At 58.6% G+C, this 18,806-nt stretch overlaps 2 protein-coding genes across 2 annotated transcripts in view; one reads left to right on the top strand and one right to left on the bottom strand.

The window, feature by feature from the left end:
• ZHX3 (zinc fingers and homeoboxes 3) overlaps positions 1-4,870 on the top strand; it is a 94,441-nt gene extending 89,571 nt beyond the window's left edge. Inside the window, exons 4-5 of the mRNA XM_010829140.1 lie at positions 1-992; positions 3,190-4,870. The exon at positions 1-992 is cut by the window's left edge and continues 6 nt beyond it. Coding sequence (XP_010827442.1) covers positions 1-992; positions 3,190-3,200 — 1,003 coding nt within the window. The 3' untranslated portion in view covers positions 3,201-4,870. The remainder of the gene's footprint in view (positions 993-3,189) is intronic.
• PLCG1 (phospholipase C, gamma 1) overlaps positions 3,509-18,806 on the bottom strand; it is a 42,028-nt gene continuing 26,730 nt past the window's right edge. Inside the window, 12 exon segments of the mRNA XM_010829237.1 lie at positions 3,509-13,717; positions 13,854-14,041; positions 14,114-14,202; positions 14,303-14,464; positions 14,567-14,681; positions 15,345-15,493; positions 15,565-15,789; positions 15,876-15,972; positions 17,160-17,317; positions 17,721-17,790; positions 18,038-18,134; positions 18,307-18,410. Coding sequence (XP_010827539.1) covers positions 13,675-13,717; positions 13,854-14,041; positions 14,114-14,202; positions 14,303-14,464; positions 14,567-14,681; positions 15,345-15,493; positions 15,565-15,789; positions 15,876-15,972; positions 17,160-17,317; positions 17,721-17,790; positions 18,038-18,134; positions 18,307-18,410 — 1,497 coding nt within the window. The 3' untranslated portion in view covers positions 3,509-13,674.

Raw genomic sequence — 18,806 nt, forward strand, 5'->3', positions numbered from 1 at the left:
CAAGGAGCGGGCCCCTGAGCAGCTCAGAGCCCTGGAGAGCAGTTTTGCACAAAACCCGCTTCCCCTGGACGAGGAACTGGACCGCCTGAGGACCGAGACCAAAATGACCCGCAGGGAGATTGATGGCTGGTTTTCAGAGAGACGGAAAAAAGTGAGTGCCGAGGAGGCCAAGAAGGCCGAGGAGGGGGCTTCTCCAGGGGAGGAGGAGGCCGCGGAGACCGAGGGGGAAGAGGGCTTAGCCGGGGAAAACGGCTCCCCAGAAGTGCCCGGTGGCCACACGCTGGCTGAACGCAAAGTCAGCCCCATCAAAATCAACCTCAAGAACCTGCGGGTGACAGAGGCCAATGGCAAGGGCGAGCTCGTGGGGCTGGGCATCTGCGAGCCTGAGGACGAGGCGCCTGGCAAGCTGGCGGAGCAGCCACCGGGTAAGGCGGGCTGCAAGAAGACGGCTCAGCAGCGGCACCTGCTGCGGCAGCTCTTCGTGCAGACACAGTGGCCCAGCACCCAGGACTACGGCTCCATCGTGGCCCAGACGGGCCTGCCGCGGCCCGAGGTGGTGCGCTGGTTTGGGGACAGCCGGTACGCCCTGAAGAACGGCCAGCTCAAGTGGTACGAAGACTACAAGAGGGGCAACTTCCCCCCCGGGCTGCTAGTCATCGCGCCCAGCAACCGGGAGCTGCTGCAGGACTATTACGTGACTCACAAGATGCTGTACGAGCAGGACCTGCAGAGCCTCTGCGACAAGACCCAGATGAGCTCCCAGCAGGTCAAGCAGTGGTTTGCTGAGAAGTTGGGCGAGGAGACCCGGGCTGTGGCCGACACGGGCAGCGAGGGCCAGGGCCCCTGCGCCGGCGACCCTGCAGCCCTTCACAAAGGGCTGGGTGACGCCTATGTGGAGGTGTCTGAAAACAGCGAGTCGTGGGAGCCCAGCGCCCCTGAGGCCAGCGCAGAGCCCTTTGACACGCAGAGTCCCCAGGCTGGACCTCAGCTGGGTAAGGAGCCCCCCAGGACTGTGCCATCCTCTGAGGGTGCCGGGGCACTGGGTGGCGGGGAGCTGAGTCTAGGGCCGGGGTAGCTGCTATGTCTCAGGCCGTCTGGCAGCAGGACCACCTTGTTTGGCTGCTTCCGGGGGCACCAGGCAGCAGAACCCATTCAAGCATGTGATGAAAGGCTGATTGTTGGGTCTGTTTCATTTTGTGTTTGTTAAACGTGCGCAGGGAAAGGAAGGAGCACAGTTAATCCACCAGTGAATCCACACTTCTCTAATCATTTCTTAGCCAAAGGAGAGTAAGTCAGAACACCACCTGAGCCAGACAAGCCACCAGGCAGGAGACAGAATAGGCCTGTCTATTCCTGATGAGGAAATTCAACCCAAATTGGGGAACAAAAGCAGAGGGAGCCAAAAAGGGTGAAAATCCTGTACCTTGCATTTCTGTATTTCTTCCTGATGTAGAGGACATGGAGACTCCTCTTCCGTCTTAGATATACAGAATTCAAAGCTTGAATTTGTTTCTCAGCTTCTCTGGATCAGGACACTAGTACTTGAAAGAAAGCTTTAGAAGGTTATTTATTGAAGACAGTTTGACGCCTCAGACACGTTATCTGGTATTGGTTTTCTCAGGTGTTGACCTGAGTTCCTGGCCTCTCCCTCTTCTCCCCCCTCTCCCCACCCTCCGCATGGGTGGCCTTATCACAGGCTGGCCAGGAGCAAGGTGGTATTTAGTCTTTCAGTCGTGTCCAACTCTTTGTGACCCCATGGACTGTAGCACCCCAGGCTTCCCTGTCCTTCACCATCTCCCAGAGTTTGCTCAAACTTGTGTCCACTGAGTCAGTGATGCCATCCAGCCATCTCATCCTTTGTGGTCCCCTTCTCCTCCTGCCTTCAGTCTTTTCCAGAGTTGGCTTTTTGCATCAGGTGGCCAAAGTATTGGAGCTTTAGCCCTTCCAGTGAATATTCAGGGTTGACTTCCTTTGGGATTGACTGGTTTGATCTCCTTGCTGTCCAAGGGACTCTCAAGAGTCTTCTCCAGCACAATTGAAAAGCATCAGTTCTTCAGTGCTCAGCCTTCTTTATGGTCCAGCTCTCACATCCCTTTATGGGAGGCTGTGGAAACCAAGGAAGTATCTGAATTCTCAGTTTCTGTAATTTGTGGGCTTTCAGAAGTTGGTTCCAGGCCTGGGTTTTTCTGGATGTGACCTTGTTTTCTGCAGGCCCCCATGAGTCAATGGGGTCCCCACGGGGGGTGTCATGGGCACCAGGGAACAGGTGTGGGCCCACAGGCCTGGTTGTCTCAGGCACCTTCTCCAGCATCAGGCCTGCCCACACCTGGCTTTGGCTCTGCCAACAAAATGGCAGACTGCTGGGATGAGAACCCACTAATTTATTTTTTTTTTAATTGCAGTTCCCCTGAATGATATTCTTATAGCTGGAAATAGCATGGTAGTTGTTGCACAACAATTATGAAATGTGCTCAGTGCCACCTAACTGTACACTTAAAAATGGTTAAAACAGTAGATTTTATGGTATGTGTATTTGACCACAATTAAAAATGCTAACCTGGATTTGGGATAAATGGGTTTGAATCACCAGCCCTGGTTCCCCTCAGTGGGTAACTCCAACTGTGAGTGAAGAGCTGGTGTCCTGGGTGGGACAGAGCAGGGGTGGCCAGGCTGGCCGTGCCTTCATAGCATTGTCCTCTTCTGGCCAAGACAGGTATCCAGGGGGACAGGGAGGGCTGGCCTCTGGAGCTGGTTCCTCTGAGCCAGCCTCAACACCGCCCCCCCCACCCCCCGCAAGCATCCTGGATGAGGGTCTCTCTCAACAGCCACCCCCTCCCCCACAACAGATGAAGGCATCAGTGGGACACACGTCAGGAAGCAGACCTGCCGAATGAGCACCGTGTGTTCTGAGGAGCTGGAAGGGGAGGCGGTGTGTGGCAAGGGTTTACTGCCCAGAAGTCAGGCTCCCAGCCCGGCCTCAGGCCTAGGTTTGCTGAGGGGAGGCTCCAGGCCCTGCTAGGTGCGGCCAGCATCCCGTCCTCTGCCCCCACGGCCTGCCCCACCTTCCTTTGGGCTGGAGGGCAGGGAGGCTGGTGGGAAGGCCGAGCTTCTGGATGAAGTCCCTGACGTGGGAGGGTGGGCCATCCTGGTGACGCGCATGGAGGTGACGGGCCTGTGTTTCCTCCTCAGAAACAGACTGAATGGGAACTGATGGCTATGAAGGACCGGCCAGCCTTGGGAGGCCGCTGCCGCTTGGAAGGGCCCAGCCCCTCTCTGCTGCCACAGGCCCACGCCGCACCAGCCCCCGGCCCGCACAGGCCTCCACGCGGCCAAGCCCGCCGCCACCCAGCCTGCCACCGCTCGCGAGCGGGGAGACGCGTCTGCCAGTTCTCCTGCCCATAATGTAGGACCTCTCCTTTGCCTTCCAGTGAATAAATAGTTCAGATTTCATATTCATAGACACAGAATCAAGTTTTTAACATATAAACTTGCCTATACACGTTTAGTAAAATGTCAGATTGCAGACACTTTTATTACATAGAAACTCTGGTTAGCAGTCCATGGTCTCTTACATCATCTCTGGAAACGCCCTGTGTCTGTTCTCTGAAGATCGCTGGGCCGCGCCTGCCTACACCTTCCACGGTCAGGCTGGGGTCACCACACCCGCAACCGCGGGCCTCCTTTGCGGTCCTCGAGGAAGGCAGCGCCTTTGAAGAGACCTGGGCCCTTTCAGCGGTGACCGGCAAACTGCACAGTGGGCTCGCCTCGCCTCGCCTCCTGGGATGATCACTGCGGAGCCCGTGTTCCCGGCGGTTTAAAAAACAGAGCCGGCATGTGGTTAGTGTCTGATGCTCTCACTCTCGTAAGCTGTTAGAGCAGCTCTGCTTTTTCACAGAGTCTGACTCATGGACAGAACTCTTCAGTGATCAGATCGACTAAAGAGACACCTGTCAAGCCCAATGTCCTGACCTGTGTGCCGCTTTTTTTTTTCAGTCTAGACATGTTTAGAGAGGAAAATTGACAAGAGAAAACAGGGATGGGCGATGGGAGTGAAGGCCACAGCCGCTGGGGGGCTTCCACAGCCCTCTGTTGACACTCACTCCACAGCCGCCTCTGGTTTGGGAAGGAAGACCCAGGCTCAACCTGTCAGAGCAAGAACTGAGTGGCTCGGGGACCTCTTGGAACCATCAGAGCCAGGGTGGTCCTCAGCACAGAGACCTGCGTGTGGGGTTCCCGATAAAGTTTGAGTCCTGGCCCCACGCCTGGGGCCTGGCTGGTGTGCTGGACTTTGCTGGACAGGTCCTTGTGAGGTTTTAAAGTTCTGTATTTATATCCCCGAACTTGAAAACACGATCTTTATGTTAGCTGAACTGTCATATCTGCTTTTTTAATTGAGAAAAGCCACAGGAAGAGGTGCCTTTGTAACACTGAGAAACTTGCCTACAAAGCTGTGCTCAGCGGTAAATCACTGTATCCCCAAGACCAGCCACTCTGCAAGCAGCAGGTAAAGAGTGAAGCTCCCAGAAACCCCCTGCTGCCCAGAGCACCAAGGCCTGGGTGCTCCTCCTGGGCCCAGGCTGGTGGGCAGCTTCAGGAGACCCCAGAGGGAGGGCAGGGGCTGTAGTGAGAAATACTAGGGAGTGGGGTAGCCACGGCCCTCCTCCCCACCCGCCCCCAGAACCAGACCAGGCAGGCACCGCACGGGCTTGGCTCCCAGCATGGAGGTGGTGGTCGCCCCTTCTGCCTCCAGGAGAGACTTTTCTGTGGAAACCAAAAGCCCCAGAGCCACTGTTCCTCCCAAGTGTCTCTTCCCGCTTGCCCGTCCCATGAGGGACCACCTCTCCTTTGATAAACAGGTGGCATGTGAGGACTCGGCGTGCTCTGCAGCCTGTTTTTGTGTCCTTTCCATGTTGGGTGTGAAGCTACTTAGCCCCAAAGCCTCTGTGGAGAATTGCCAAGAATGGCGAGTGGGGTTGCCTTCTATCAGAGAACAGACGCCTGGAACTTTTCCTGTAGTGCTTATGTACGTGCAGATTAACTTACATATATCCATATGCAGTAGATACTCAGTTGACACTTGACTGGTGACGTGTACGCCTCACGCGTACACGAGACGGTGGTGGCACGTGGATGCTGCGGGTGGGCGGGGCCGCCGCGTGAAGCCAACTCCAGTGGCTGTGTCCCAGAGTCCTGTGTGCCCCAGCCAAGGGCTGTCTCTTCTGAGAGGATTTTCTTTTCTTTTGTATTCACATGTCATTAACAACCCAAACAGCAAAGCAGAGAAAATAAATTACATGGTGGACAAGTTCATGGAAGACACAGTGACCCCGCCTCAGCACCAGCTGGTCCTTAAAAGGTGGGAAACTCACAGCGCGGCCTGCGGGCAGGTCTTCTCACAGACGGGGGCCCTGCCTGACAGCCAGGGTGCGCCGCCCCCCACCACCCCCCAAGCAGTGAGACCACCCAAGCTGGCCAGACTCTCTTTGCTCTGCTCTTGGATCTGAGTGACTTAGGTGGGGGCTCGGGCCGCATGCTTGAAGGAGACAGAGATGGCTGGGTCATCAAACGGGTGTCTAAAGATACCTGGGGCCCTGGAGGCAAAAGCAGGAACACTGCCAACTGGGCAGAGACGCAGCCAGAGCCGGGGTGCAGCAGGGTGCAGTGGGAGGGCCCCGTGGCCAGGCGGGTCCCCGCGGGCTTGCACCCCAGCAGAGGGTAGACTGTAATGTTGCCTCTGGTAGGAGGCAGTCTGTGGGCTGCAAAGTTGAGGGAAGTAGGCTGGCGCTAGTCTCTCCTGAAGAAAAGCCTGTTTTTGTAAGGTGACTAATCTCTCCCTTCTTCTCTGTCTGCACTTGGACTCGTCAGAGATGGTGAACCATGTCAGTGTTTCTTGTTGCCTGTCTTGTACATGTTTGGTTTATTGTATTTTTTACATGGGGTTGTAGATCCAGTTTGAATAGGTGAGACCAGATCACCATTCTGATACAGGAAACCTGGATTTGTGCTACGTATACTTTCATACTTTGATTACATATTTTAATTCTTGACTGTTGAGGAGCTTTTTGATTTGGAAAGTGGGCTCTCTTTGTCGGGAGCCCTTAGGTCCTGAAGTGGAAAGCCAGGCTGGGGGACTCGCAGCACCTGGGGAGGGTGGCCCTGTGTGACTCAAGCTCCTTTCAAGGCTGACTGCCCACCCTGCTGTGGGGAGCACAGGTGGGAGGTGGGCGAGGGTAGGTGGCACCTGTAGGCACTCACAGGCCTGGGAGGCCTTCCTACCTGAAGTCTCGCGTGTTCTCCAAGTCGAGACACACATGCTGTGGGCTCTGTCCGCCTCAGTCTGTGGTCTCTTGACAGGTCCTGTGTCCCCTCCCTGGGTGCCAGGCTGCCTTCCGCAGAGGCACAGCATCAGCTGTTCTGTGTACATCTTTGCTGAGAGCTCCCTGCTTCTGCTGCCCTGTCCTGGGCCCTGCTGCCTCTTGTCTTCCTGTCCTCTTCTCGGACCAAATTCCTCCAGCTGGAGCAGCTTTTGTCCATTCAAAGACTGCAGCCCATGTGGATAAAGGCACTTTGCAGGAGAGAAGAGCCAGCCAAGGAAAAAATCATAAAACCTGGAGTATGGACTCCTCCTAAAGCTCCTTCCCCCCTTTTCTATTCTTAGACTCTCCCTGGAGTGGGGTGCCGGTCTGACTCACCTTTTGTGTGACGACTAAACTGTCCAAGGCTCAGCTGTGTGCTGGAGAAAAGGCCTCTGGATGCGGGCAGCCCTGGCAGGCCAAAGCCAGCAGCTGCCCTGGTCAGGAGAGTCGTGGGCTGTGTCTTCTCAGCCACTGGTCCCCCCTCCTGTGCCCCCGCACCCACTGCCTTTGCTTCCTTTCCCGGGAGCATAGACCCTCCCCACCTGCCTGCCCAGGCCTGGGGGCTAGAGGGCATCTGCGTGCACAGAAGCGCCAACACCGGAAAACGTGGGGCGAGTGGGGCCCCCTCTCTCAACAGTCCCCTCCCCAAGCAGGGTTTCAGTCTGGCATCCCCCCCACTGTGCTGTGTCCTGGCTTCATTCATAACAGCTGGGCTGGGTGACGTGGGCTGGGGTGGCTACAGGCGACCTCGCGACAGACAGAACGGATGCAGAGTGGAAGGTGAAGTGGTGATTGTCTAGCATGGAGCTTGCTGCCCGGCTCTGGGTCTAGGTGAACCCATGGGCCTCGTGTGCAATTCGTTTCTGCTGGAATCTGTGTCCCCAGCTCTGGTCACACTTGGGGGCAGGGAGGTGAGGGCGGACACAGCTCCCCATCAGGGCTGACCTGGCATCTGGGTGGGAGGAGGAGCAGGCGGAGCGCTGGCCTGGAGAGGACAGGCTGCCTGCTCTTTGGTTCTTCAATCGAAGAACCTGTGACCGGCGTGCAAACCTGGCTTCCTCTGCACAGAGGCTCTGGCCAGCACCAGACAAGCCCGACAGTAGGAGCCCGCGCAGGATGGAGACCAGAGCGGGTGGGTGCCAGGCGCCGCCGGCTCTGCGGGTGAGGGTAGGGCCGGCTCCCGCTCCTCCAGGTGCTGAAGTCCTACCTGGGTTTGCAGGACACGGGGCATCAGTGCTGCTCCATCCCTGCTGTCCTCGGCCCCGGCCAAGCCCCTCTGCCTGTGTCTCCTGCTGTCCTCTCAGAGCAGGCGGGCTCTTACGGGGAGTCTGGGCGTTTACCTGGAGAGCGCGTCTTCCTCCAGGAGTCCGCTCTGCTCCCTGGGGGGAGAGGTGAGGAGCGTCTCTCAGCTGAGGCTAATTTATGACGTCTGTCCCTCCCCTTGGTGAGGGGACGGTCTGAAGGCCCCCGTGTGACTGGAGTGGGAGGTGGACCATCTAGGAGTTACGGAGGACAGGAAGGTGCAGGCCCACGGTCTGGCCCTTCCCAGCCAGGAGCCTCTCAGGGCACCTGCTCGTCCTGCGATTCATGTTCGGGGACGCTGTCACTCGCCCTGGGTCCTGCACCGCCAGCTATCCCGTCCGGTTCGCTGCCCCTGTGGCCTGGAGAGCCAGCGCCCCCCTGGGTGGATGTGGCCTGGTCGCAGGCCGTGGGGTGATGCTGAGGGGAGGGGGGTCGCCCCTGAGCAGTGGGTTCCCGCCCACTCCCCAGCACCGCTTCGTTCAGTGTGTCCAGGGGGCCAGGTTGTGCCATCGTTGTTGGAGAGAGACGCCCTCACCCCTGTCCGCGCAGCTGACTGAAAGTGCACTGAGCGCAGCCTCTGTGCCAGGCTGGAGGTTGCCAGAGGCGGCAGGGTCCATCTGCCTCCCTGGTAGCTGGTTTTCTGCTGCCCACTCACGGGCTGGTCTTCAGCACAGACCTTTTGTTCCCCGACGAGGACAGGCAAGGGCGGCTGCAGGAGGAAGGCCGGGAAGGCAGGGGCAGCTGGCTGGAGGTGCGCTTCCTGCCCCGGAGCCGCTGAAGCAGCCATCATCTTGGTGCTAAGAGGCCACTGCCCTGTTTTGTCTGTCCGGGGCCCTCCTCCTCTGGCGAGGGAGGCGCAGGCGCATGCGGGCTGTCACCAGGCCTGGCGGAAGCAGAGTCCTCACCCCAGGAAGGTGTTTTTAACAGAAAGTTGGAACTTGCCTTTGGACGGCGGCTGTGCCGGGCCAGGAGGAGGGGGCTGCCGTCTGGGCTGAGTCTCCAGGCCTCACAAGGTCCCCTGTGGGGATGCTGCTATTTCTAAGATGCAAATTGCACATTTCCTAGATTTTGTATCTGTGGATTTGGATAAGGGAGGGGAACAGGGCCAAACTGCTTGTACAATTTGAAATGGGCCGAAATGGTACTTTAAATCTTTTGATTGCTCCTAAATAAAAATGTAAATACATTTCTCACCTGCGGACTGTTTTGTGGGGGAATCAGAAAAAAAGCTGAGAACACTGACATCTCCAGACTTACTCTGCAGGCAAGACCAGCAACTCGGAGGGATGAGCGGGGCAGTTTCTCTCGGGCGCTCCGGGTAAGTTCCAGCTCGCCATGTCCAGCCGGGTGGGTCACTAAATAAAGGACTGCAGCACCATGGACTGATGCCAAACAGAGGGAAACTGAGTCAGACGTAGAGCTGTCAGGCATCCAGCGAGAGGACACTTTTCCTGGGAGGAAAATACTGAGAAGCTTGTCATTTGCTAAGGAGAGCTTGGCAAATAAGCCTAAGGCCCTGGGGCCTTGAAGGAATAGGATTAAAGCCCAGCTTCTAATGTTCACAGTGATGAGTCCCCCCCTCATGGGGGGGATCCTAAGGGCCTGTGCCCAAAGGAAAAAGGGACCCTTGAAAAAGCCCCAGGGGCAGAGATAGTAAGGAGGGATCCCAGGTGGACCCCAGGTCCTGGTCCTGACCTGGCCCTTCCGGAGGCGGCCTAAGTCTTAGGGAAGGAACTTTGTGTGGAATCTAAATGAAGTCTTCGGGAGGAAGACCAGCAGAGTGTAGAACCCTGAAGCCAGTCAGCTGACCCACGGTGGCTGCAGGCTTGGCCGGCCACTCATATGGACGGAGTGGACAGCAGGGGTGGCCGGGGTCACTGTGGGTGTTCTGGGGCAGCTGCAGAGGCCTCCAGCAGGGAACAGAACCCCAGACCAACCCCGGAAGAGCCACTGAGGGCCCTCGGGCTGAGACCAGACTTGATCAGTTTAACTGATGTGACCTTGTTTTGTTCCACGAGCTCCTTTGGTGCGGTGACTTAATGCCACTTAAGAATTGTTTTTCCCCCAAGAACTGAGATGGTGGGAGGGGATGAGCTCAAGCTGAAAGGCCAGTGAGTGTCCAGCCCCAGGCCCAGCCTTGGGCAATGATGTTCAGGATGTGGCTGGTCAGGAGGGAGGCCCTACCCTCAGCACCAAGACCACAGATCCTTGTCAAGGGCGGTGTCCCCGGCCGAGGTCAGAAACCACTCAGGCCTCCTCCTGGCAGGAAAGGTGGGGGTCGGGGAGCAGGGGTTGGGGGTTGCTCCGGATGCAGAAAGCCCCTGCTGTAGCAGTCAGTGCTGTGTGTGAGCAGGTGGAGAAGCAAGCTACTCCCCACCACAGGCCAGGACACTTCCACCCGAAGTGAGGGTCTCCCCAGCAGCCCCCCACCCCCATGCTGGGCCTCCTGGTCGTTCAACCATTGTCAGGTCTGGAGGAACTCGGGTTAAACTCAATCTGTGAATCTGCTCGAATCTGCTGCCACGTTTTCTGCTAGGAAGAAGGATCAAGAAACTTACAGGGAAGGGCAAAGGCAGTCACAGAACCCAGAGGAGGTGTGTCTCCTCCAGTCAGTGGGGCTGCCCGACAGCAGAGCCAGTGAAGAAGCAGACCTGCTGGTTAAAATCAAAGTGGGCAGTCGCATGACAGCACGCCTGGGTCCCAACCCTAAGGCCCCCGCCACACACCCCCTCTCCCATCACTGGTTAGCAAAGCGCTCCTGCCCGTGAGAATCTGGGAACACACAGGTCAGGAAGAGACTGTTAATCCCCGCCTACCACCTTCTTGTCCAAGAGGGAAGACATCCTCCTCTGAGTCAGACCACGAAGCACCCAGAAGAAAGCCAAGGCAACAGTGAGAACCTAAGCAGGGTGTTTGGCTACATCTAGTTCAGGGATGACAGGAAGGATCTCAAACTGGGATCCCAGTTCTCCAAGTGGGTGGTGCTCAGAGGGGCCTGCAATAGACCAGGACTGGCCCCAAATCTGAGAACTTGGGAAATGTATGTCTTTGTCTGACTTGTCATACAGGAAAGGGATGCTCTGAACTGATTTCTGTAAAAAACCTGCCTTGAGCTTGTTTGGGTCTCTCCGAAGCCAGGGACCATACTTGCATACCTACATTGTCACACCAGGGCCGTATGTCACGATGACCATTTTAAGAACCAACTGATTACACTTACCGACGTCTCTTCAATGATCACCCTCAGGCTTCCTGGGCTGGCATATTATGCCCATCCCCACCCATGCATCCAACAGGCAGGCGGCTCTCTCCTCTGTACTGCAGCATTTTTGATCCACACCAGCACAGACCGCTACAAAAACAGCCACAGGAAGGGAAGGGCAGGGCCCTTTAAACCATATTCTAGGCACAGAGATTTCGGCCCCAAGCTCTAGAGGCAGAGTATAACCCAGAAACCTACACTTGAATGCTACATGGGCCTTGTTTTTAAAGGAGCGGTTTCTGCGGAACTGGGAAGGGACTCTGGCTGCTTGCAGGTGGGCAGCACTCTACGCTGCCTCACCCTCGGCACATGGGCTGGGGGAGAGGGTGGCCTCACACCGCCTCGCAGCCCAGAGGGAAGGTCTGCTGGACCTGGGAAGTAAACCTCCTCCTCACCTGGTTCTATTGCAGAATAACCACCAGGCAAGCGGCCCCAGTTAACATGTCTCCGGAGAGGAGCAGGTGTTCCTGCGCCTCAGTAAGAACTCACAAGGGATAAAAGACGTGAGAATAACGTTATGTGCGTTAGATCTTAAGAGGGCAGCAGAGCTAGCGAACGACCAGTCTCAAGCCTGAGTTCCGGCAGCACGTTGGCGCGAGCTCAGGGCTGGCTGTTCTGAGGCAGCTTCGTGCCCACAGGCTGGGACTCTGGCCCCTGTCCTTAGAAATGGGGCTGCGCCCCTCCAGCCTTCCACACCTGCCTTGAATCTTTCCACCAGCCGGGCACAACCTGCCACAGGTACAGCAGGGTCCGTCAACGACCAGTGGCCTGTGCCCTGCAAGGCCAGCAGCTCCTTCATCCCTCCTTCCTTCCTGAGGGAAAGCATCCCGCGTCATCTTTGCCTTTAAAGAAACCTGCGTCATCGGCTGGCTTTGCTCCACGTCCTCTCCTTCTGCCCCTCGCCCACTGGGGCTGAGCAGCAGGAAGAGCAGAACGTCATTATGGTGCCATTGAGAAGTAATTCCACTTTTTACAGTCCTTTTCAGAAGGAAAGCTTTTTCAATAAAATTTAAAATTTTTATTAACATTTAAATTATAAACCAAACGTTGGCAACCATATATAGACATGTTTGCTATGGACAGCTGATTGGGAGGTGGTACTTTGAAATACCATTTCAGAATTAGTTTAAATAAATCAATATGTTTTCTGAGAAACCATGTGATTTCCTTCGGTTTACAGTCCATGATATGGAAAGTTTAATATAATGTTAAATAATTTATTGTCTATCCTAAAAGCCATAGAAAATGGAATCACTATTGGGATCGGATAATAACAAGGCTTGAACGGCTCAGTGGTTCTTCTGAAGAGTATATAGAAATCTTAAAAAGGTAACACTGTTAACTGAGCTGTAAAATCCGTAAAAATAACAGGTCTGCCACAGTGCACAGATAAGTTCGTTCATTTTGCTTCCCCAGTCCCATCCCCCCACCAAGCAGCTTTCAGGTCAGAAGTGGAAGACATAGAAAATCATACATCCTACGTGAAGGAATGAAGGTCGTGAGAAACAGAGTGTGCAAAAATAAACTTTACAAGTCCATACTCCAACAACATGTCTGTCTATTGTCAGGATCTGATTGATTTCACAAACGCTCGAGATCACCCAGACAGCGTCCTCTTGCAGGGTCGTCTGGCAGACTCCAATCCAAGGTGTTTTGCTGTGACAGGCAAAATGGTCTCCACTCTGATTTGGGACTCACGGCTGGCCTGCTGAGCTGCTGTGGGAGGACATGTTCCTTGTGTGAGGGCGTTTCCTGAATGTGTGGCGGCCAGTGCCCAGCTGGACCTCTGCCGTGGGGAACTGGCCTTTCCACTCCGGGCCCACAGGTGCCCATCAGTCTTGACCCAGCTGGCGTCTTGCTCTGGCTCTTGGGGGGCTGTGACGCAAACACAGGCCCATCCTCACTGACGATGTGGGAGGAGCCACCTACTGCCCAGTGCCCACAGACATGTGCCCCCTGGTGAGTGGGTCCTTCAGGCTTGTGCCCAGGCTGCAGGCAGGGGGCACTGCGGCCCAGTGGGTGCCCCGGGGCCGCTGTCCTCCCACTGCCCTGAGGCGCTGCAGCTGTGGCCCTGCAACTTGCTGTCGCTCTCCCTGTTCTGGGTGGCACCCTGGGCCACCTCGGCCTCCTCCACGGGCCCCTCACGGCCTGGCTGCCCAATACTGCTACCCTGCACACGAGGCTCTGTGTCGGTCAGGTGGGTGGTGCTCCTGGTCGTGGGCAGCGTGCCCTTGTGCTGTGCCCTCCTCTCCAGGCAGGCCCTGTGCTCCTCCGACTGGGCTCCAGGACACCTCCTCTCCCTCCCTGCCCGGCTGGGGTTTAAAGCTGCAGGACTGTGTAAACGTTGACTCCCGAGCCCAGCAAGGCTACTGCTGTTCCGCTCCTCTCAGGAATGTCCACGGCTCCTCGGAGCCTCCTGTGCCTCCAGCTGAGGCAGCCTCTCTCTCCGAGAGGCAGTGGCCGCGGTGGTCCCAAGATGGAAGGCTCCATCTCCAGAAGGCAGGGCCAGGTGTGTGTGCTTAAAGGCTAGACAGTACAGTTTTTTGCCTTCACCCAGAGCTGGGGCGTGGAGGCCCAAAATAGGAATACATCTCATTAATGGCGTGCTTTTCGTCTAGTGTCCACGGCTGGAATCTGGGCTCTAGGCGGCGAGGCCAGAAGGGCGGCCCCACAGGCCGCTTCCCGGAGCCCAGTCCACGGCCCCCCTCCGTGCGTGGCGTGGCGCCTGCTGCTCTCCGCGAGGCTGCGGCACGGCTAGAGGCGGCTGTCTCCGTTGACCCGAGTCCTGCGTGGGGTCCTGGGCGGGAGGGAAGAGCATCCTGACGGGCGGCGGGGTGAAGCCTGGGGGGATGGGCCAGGGGAACCGAGGGCGGCCGGCCAACCCCCAGCCTCTCAGGACCACTCCTCCAGGCCACCTCGCCCCCACCCCTCACCTGCGATCCCGACCGTCAAAATGGTCTGCGAGATGCTCCTGGGAGATGCGGAAGTCCTCAAAGGGCTGCTGGTAGCGAGCTTCAAAGGAGCCCTCCCGGGCCCGGCCGTGGAACAGCGGGCCCGAGGCGTCACAGCTCCGCTCCCGCAGGGACGCACCCCCGAAGGGGCTGAGGTCGCCGTTCTCCTGCTTTGGCAGGGACACAGGGCTCAGTGGCTGCCCGGCCCCGGCGCCGCCCGCTGCCCGCCCGCCCGCGGGTACCTTGGCAGGGAACACGTCAATCTTGACGAGCAGGGAGGCCAGCTCCAGGCCCTCACTGTAGTTGTTCTTCAGAGGCACCGCTCTGTAGCCTGGGGGAGGAGGCTTGGCCCTTAGCCCAGGGGAACGCCGGCGAGCCACCCCACCCCCGAGCCGGATCGCAGCGGGCATGGTGTGGAGAAGGGCCCTCACCTGTCTTCAGACCCTTCACTGGGAAGGTAGCCTGAGCTAGGAAGTTCTGGTCACTAAACATGTCCTCCTCATAGACCACGAAGCGCAGGAAGGCGAACTCGGGGTTACTAATCTGGAAGTGGAAGGGCTTGGCTGGCCACACGGGGTTCAGTCCATTGTCCACTGTGAAAGCAAGGGCAAAAGGCCTCAGGCCGCTGCCGGGATGATGGAGTCACAGGTGCAGAGGGGCTGACATGCCCGGGGGCGTGGGGTGGGCAGACGTACCCACGAACTCTGTCTTCTGCTTGATGCTGTCATACTCGGCTCCGGCCACCTCGATCTCCACAAAAGGACACACGATGCCTCGGCCGTTCTTCGGCAGGTGCCGGGCCCCCAGCACCTGTAAGGCAGGCGAGGATGGACCTGGGCTGGTCCCCACTGAGCGGTGGAGGCAGTGCGCCCTCTGCTGGGCCCTCAGGACACTGCCCAGAAGTCCCATGTGAGTTTTTGCAATCTAACCTACCTTAAATTCATGTGCATTTTAACACAAAAATGTTTAAATTACTTCCCCCCCAGGACAAAAAAGTAGAAATCTCTGGAAAGAAGACACGGTCACCCCCACTCTGTCCTTCCTTCTCCTTTAAGACCTGCTCAGGCCCACAGCCCCCGCACCCCACAGCACCAAGCCGCCCGCATCGCAGCTGCTCCCCTGGGGTCTCGAGAGGGTGGCATGGGGGCTCAGTGCTGCTCAAGCCCCCGTCCTAACAAGTGCCATCGAGCTGATTCCTGAGGCAGGGGCACCAGCTCCCTGCCCGTCTCTGCCCACTCCTGCCAGGCAGTGGCTACCCACAGTTTGGTCTTACTGGACCGCCTGACTCCTGAGTGCCAAGAACTGGCCACACTGAGCCCAGTCCCCCAGTGCAGGCCTGAAGCCCACACCCACCTCAGAAAACGGCTTCCTCTCCCTTGAGCCCCAGGACTGTCCAGCACCCTCCCATGTCGTGTTAGCCAGCCCCCAGGCCCTGGTGCCTGGAAACAGCCCAGCAGAGCGCCCTCTTCCCACCTCGATGCAGATGGCGCACGGCTCCAGCCCACGGAGGCTGCTCTTGTCAAAGGGATCGAAGGCCTCATCGCGCATGACGCTGGGCTGCAGCACATAGCCACAGTGCCCGCCGGCCAGGAACAGGGCCTGGTTCATCTGCATGGGTTTGTCTGCAAGAGCAGGTTACAGTGGGCTCCAGCCCCAGTGCCTGGCGGGACCCCACCCCTGGTCGCTGCCTCACCTGGGGTCTGGAAGTTGAGGGCCACAAGCTGGCTGCCGCAGATCCACATGGGCAGGGGGTCGTAATTGGAGGAGTCCAGCCGCTGGCCCTTAGGGTAGATGCGGGAGAGCTGCAGGCGGTTGTACTGGAGGAACTTCTTGCCTTTGGCCTTGTTCACATACTTCTCGGCCTTGGTCTCCGGGAAGGACGACATGTCGCGGTAGCAGGCCCGTTCGGTGCCAATCTCTGGGCCCAACAGGGAGCGCGCTCAGAGTCCGCCCACCCAGGTGCCACTGGGGCAAGCCCCCTCCCGCCCCAGGCTGGACCCTTACTCTCTTCGTCGAAAGGGACAGGCCGGCAGTAGACGACGAGCTCTGAGAGCTCTAGGGCGATCTTCTTCCTCCGCTCCATCATCTTGCCCTCGGTGAGCTGGGGACACATGGGCCTTGAGCCTGGGCGGGAGCCCCCAGGGAGAGGAGCCCCCGGCCACCTTGGGCATGTCCACCTGCACCTTCCAGACCCGGCTGTCCTCAGTCTCACCCCAGAAACCGTCCTGAGAACACACCCCTTCTCGGCTTCAGAGGCCGGGACCCTCACACCACCTGCACCCCAGAGACACTCGAGGCGCTGGGCTGGCTGCACCCCAGGGCCGCTCGGTCCTCACTCAGCTCCGGGCCCGCTGCGGGCACTGACTACACTGGGAACGTGGGCGCAGTCCTCTGGGTCCTCCGGACCATCCTTCCAGCCCCGGCCCAGAGGCCTCACCCCTGATCCCGCAGTTCTCCTTTCTCAACACAACTACCTACCCGCCACAGCCAGACTTCAGCCCCAGCACATCCCTCCCTAGCGCCCCATGCAGCCCTCGGACTCGTGGAGGCCCACTTCCTTCCAGAAGCAGCTCCTGTTCTTGAGCTTTTCCTTCCCTCTGTATACCAGACCCCGGGATCCATCCCTTCAACCACCAGATCCTTCCAGGCCCTGCTCGGCTCTGAGCCCTCCGCACCCAGCCCTCTTGGCTTGGCGTGCGGGCGTCCTTTCTCCAAGGCAGCCACGGTGCGTCCCACAACCCCTCCACCCCACCACAGGATTCCCGCACCCCGGCCAGCACGGGGCCTCCTCTCGGCTCCAGAAGCTGGTCCTTCCACCGCTCTGTCCTGCACAGGCGGCGCCCTTGCCTTCCACCCACCGAGGCCCACTGCCATCCCACCCAGCCGCAACTGCCCGCAGCTACGGCCGTCTCTGACCAGCACTTTGAGCTTCTGGCCCTGCCGTCTGCTCTGCAGCCCGCTTCACGTCAGACATCCCGCCTCGCTGACCTGCTCGTCCCGGCCTCTCTTTCTCAACACCCGCGTCCTCGGAGGTCACACCCTGCTCCCAACCTGTACCACCTCGCCCTAAACCCTGGCACCTACTCCTGCTTCCAGCCCAAGACCCAGCCTCTCGCCTCTGCCCCTGATACCAACCGGTCACTACGCAGAGCCACTCAGAAACATCTTGGGTGTACCTCAAACTCAACACACCCTCGACGTGCCATACCGTGGAGCACGTGTGTCCCTCCGGCCCCTGCCAAGCGGCGGGGGCTGCCCTGTGGCTGGAGAACCAGCACAGGCTCTTACCCTGGCATCCGCTGTCTGCGCCACCTCCCGGATCTTCTTCACCCAGTCCTGCAGCTCTTCTTGCGAGTCGGCAGCCACATCCAGGGACCAGTGTGCCACCGAGGCCATGCTGATGGAGAAGACGAACAGCCGGTTGTTCTTGCCCTCGGGACGGACGGCTGGAGAGAGGGAGGAGAGGAGAGCTGGGGATACAGGGCTGAACCCCCACCCCACCCCAGGCATGAGCAGAGCTCATTCCCTTCCTCTTCAGGGTGGAGGACAGGCAGCCTGGAGACAAGGCCCTGCCCCCACCTCTAAGCCTGTCTCAGCCAAGGACCAGCCCTCCAGGACTGTGGACTTCAGCTCGCCAGCAGCATCATCCCCAGTGTCTGCATGGGGGGAGCATGCAGGCTTCAGAGCTGGGGGATGGGGGGCCAGAGGGTGCCGAGCTGTCCAGGAGCGGGGAGAGCTCAGAACGAGGGCAGCCTGTGGGGTCCAACCCTCAGCTTCCTCTCTCTGGGCATGGAGAGAGCCACCAGGGACAGCCTGATCCTGAGTGGCAGAGAAAGGGCTGGGGCTCACCTATCTGACAAGCTGGCACATCCAGGACCCCCCGGAGCAAGTCCCCGAGTGGGCTGTTCTCGTCCAAGTGCTGTGGGAGGCAAAGCCCAAAGTCAGCAAGTCTGCTGTGTGCACATGAGGGGGCGTCTGAGTGCACGTGAGAAATACACCCTACAGACGAACACGAAACCACACGTGTGCGGCCCATGTTCATCGGACTGCGGCCTGCACGTGGTGATGGGAGCACACACGGGAGTGCTGTGCACACGCAGGCACGTGGACGCCGTGTGGGCGGTGGACACGGGAATCCCCTCCCACCAATATGGCCCTGGTCTCACCTCCCTCTCGGGCTCCAGGGCCGCCGGGCTGACCATTTCCTCCACGTAGTTTGAAGGGAACCACAGCTGCTTCTTCCCGCCGTAGTCACCCCGCCACCTGCGGAAGCCACAGTGTGCTGACCCCCAGGGACGACCCCAAACTCCCGAGAGGAAGCAGCTCTGCGGGTCCATTGGGGCCGACACGGGCCCTTGCTTCCCAAGCCCCTCTTGCGTGTGCACGGCCAGCGCCCAGGACGCCTGGCCTGCACCAGGGGCTCTCAGGGGCTCACCAGCCTCCCTCCTGCTTCTCCACGTTCTGGATGATGGCACTCTTGGTGAATGTCAGCTCGTCCTCCCGCTGCGCTTTGTAGTCGAAGAGAGCTTTGACGGCGCACTGTGGGAGAGAAGCCCCGGTCCAGCAGACAGGCTGCCCGCTCCTCCTCTCCCACCCACAGCTGCATGTGCACCAACCTTCATGACCGCTCTCCCCAGGGCAAAGGGGACGGGTGAGCCAGGGCTTCTGGAAGGAAGCTCCTCTGGGTTCGAGGGGACCTCCCAAGCCCCAACCCTGGGCCCCAGGAGTCAGACTGGGAAGCTGGGATGGGAGGTGCTGAGCGCCTCCTCTAAGACCGGGATGGCTCGGGGTGTGGCTGGCACCCCATCATTCCGCATCTCCGAAGTAGGAGAAGGAATCTGGTCCCTACTGCTGAGGAAAAATAAGGAAAAGGGCCCAGATCCTCACCCCTTAGAAACAAAGGCCCAAAGAGGAAGATCCGCCTGTCTGACAAAG

This window comes from Bison bison, unplaced genomic scaffold, assembly GCF_000754665.1.
Source record: "Bison bison bison isolate TAMUID 2011002044 unplaced genomic scaffold, Bison_UMD1.0 scf7180017864500, whole genome shotgun sequence".
Taxonomy (NCBI): Eukaryota; Metazoa; Chordata; class Mammalia; order Artiodactyla; family Bovidae; genus Bison; species Bison bison.